Genomic DNA, 1,350 nt, shown 5'->3' on the forward strand with positions numbered 1-1,350 from the left:
AGATAGTCTCTTAAGGAGAGTTGTAATGAAATTTTGAGGGGCCAAATCTTAAACTTCTCTTGTTCAGAAAAACATAGTTTCATGAATTCATGAATACAATGGCTATGCCATATTTACAGGACATCTAAAATTTGCTCTTTAGTTAACAACCTTTTAGAATTTTGTGAATATTCCATTTTACATACCATTAATTCCACAAATAAAAATGCTCATTTGATTGTCCTTGCTCTTCAGCCAACTTTATTGTTTATATGAAATAGGCAATCTACTTCAGAAGTATATTGACATGATTAGACAAGCAAGTACAATTAGAGGTAATTCATCACTTATATCTGTTCAAAATGAAGGAAAGAATTGGATATAAGGCAGAAAAGGGGGTGGGGGGACTCGACTTATTGTGTTGCTGCCCGAGAGCCGGATACTGTAGTGCTGTGGCCGCGGTGCTCCCAGTCTCCTGACCATGTCTCACTTAGTTGAGCCACCGCCACCCCTGTACAACAACAACTGCAAGGAAGGGGAGCAGCCCCTGCCGCCTCCCGCCGGCCTCAAGAGTTCCTGGGTGGAGCTACCTATGAACAGCAGCAATGGCAATGATAATGGCAACGGGAAGAATGGGGGGCTGGAGCACGTCCCTTCGTCTTCCTCAATCCACAATGGAGACATGGAGAAGATCCTTCTGGACGCACAGCATGAGTCAGGACAGAGCCGCTCAAGAGGCAGCTCTCACTGTGACAGCCCTTTACCACAAGAAGATGGACAGATCATGTTTGATGTTGAGATGCACACCAGCAGGGACCATAGCTCTCAGTCAGAAGAAGTTGTAGAAGGAGAGAAAGAAGTTGAGGCTTTGAAGAAAAGTGCAGACTGGGTATCAGACTGGTCCAGTATACCCGAAAACATCCCACCCAAAGAGTTCCATTTCAGACACCCTAAAAGTGCTGTCTCTCTAAGCATGAGGAACAGTGGAGCTATGAAGAAAGGGGGCATTTTCTCTGCAGAGTTCCTGAAGGTCTTCATCCCGTCTCTCTTCCTTTCTCACGTGTTGGCTTTGGGGCTGGGCGTCTATATTGGAAAACGACTGAGCACACCTTCTGCCAGCACCTACTGTGGGAAACGAAAAGCACGTGGAAATGTGCATGGCCTGTGAAGTGGTGTATTGTAGTTTGAATTTGAGACCTACATGATCCCCAACCTACAACCCTATTTTTACATACCCAATCCCAGTCATTTTCAAATCCAGTATTTTACTCAAGCTCTGTTGAGTCATTTTACTAACCTTCTTCCCTTTTTGGCCTGTAAGACACGTTAGAGATTCCTAACAGAATTTCCTGTCGTTTAGAAATTTGCAAG

General features: G+C 44.4%; 1 protein-coding gene across 1 annotated transcript; it reads left to right on the forward strand.

The window, feature by feature from the left end:
* Positions 1–460: 460 nt before the first annotated feature.
* LOC121438985 (BCL2/adenovirus E1B 19 kDa protein-interacting protein 3-like) lies at positions 461–1,147 on the forward strand. Its single transcript, XM_041639485.1, has one exon. The coding sequence runs from the start codon at positions 461–463 to the stop codon at positions 1,145–1,147; it is 687 nt and encodes a 228-aa protein (XP_041495419.1).
* Positions 1,148–1,350: the final 203 nt, after the last annotated feature.

Source organism: Microtus oregoni, unplaced genomic scaffold (assembly GCF_018167655.1).
Source record: "Microtus oregoni isolate MIOR12 unplaced genomic scaffold, Mior012 000059F_ref0000304, whole genome shotgun sequence".
Lineage (NCBI taxonomy): Eukaryota > Metazoa > Chordata > Mammalia > Rodentia > Cricetidae > Microtus > Microtus oregoni.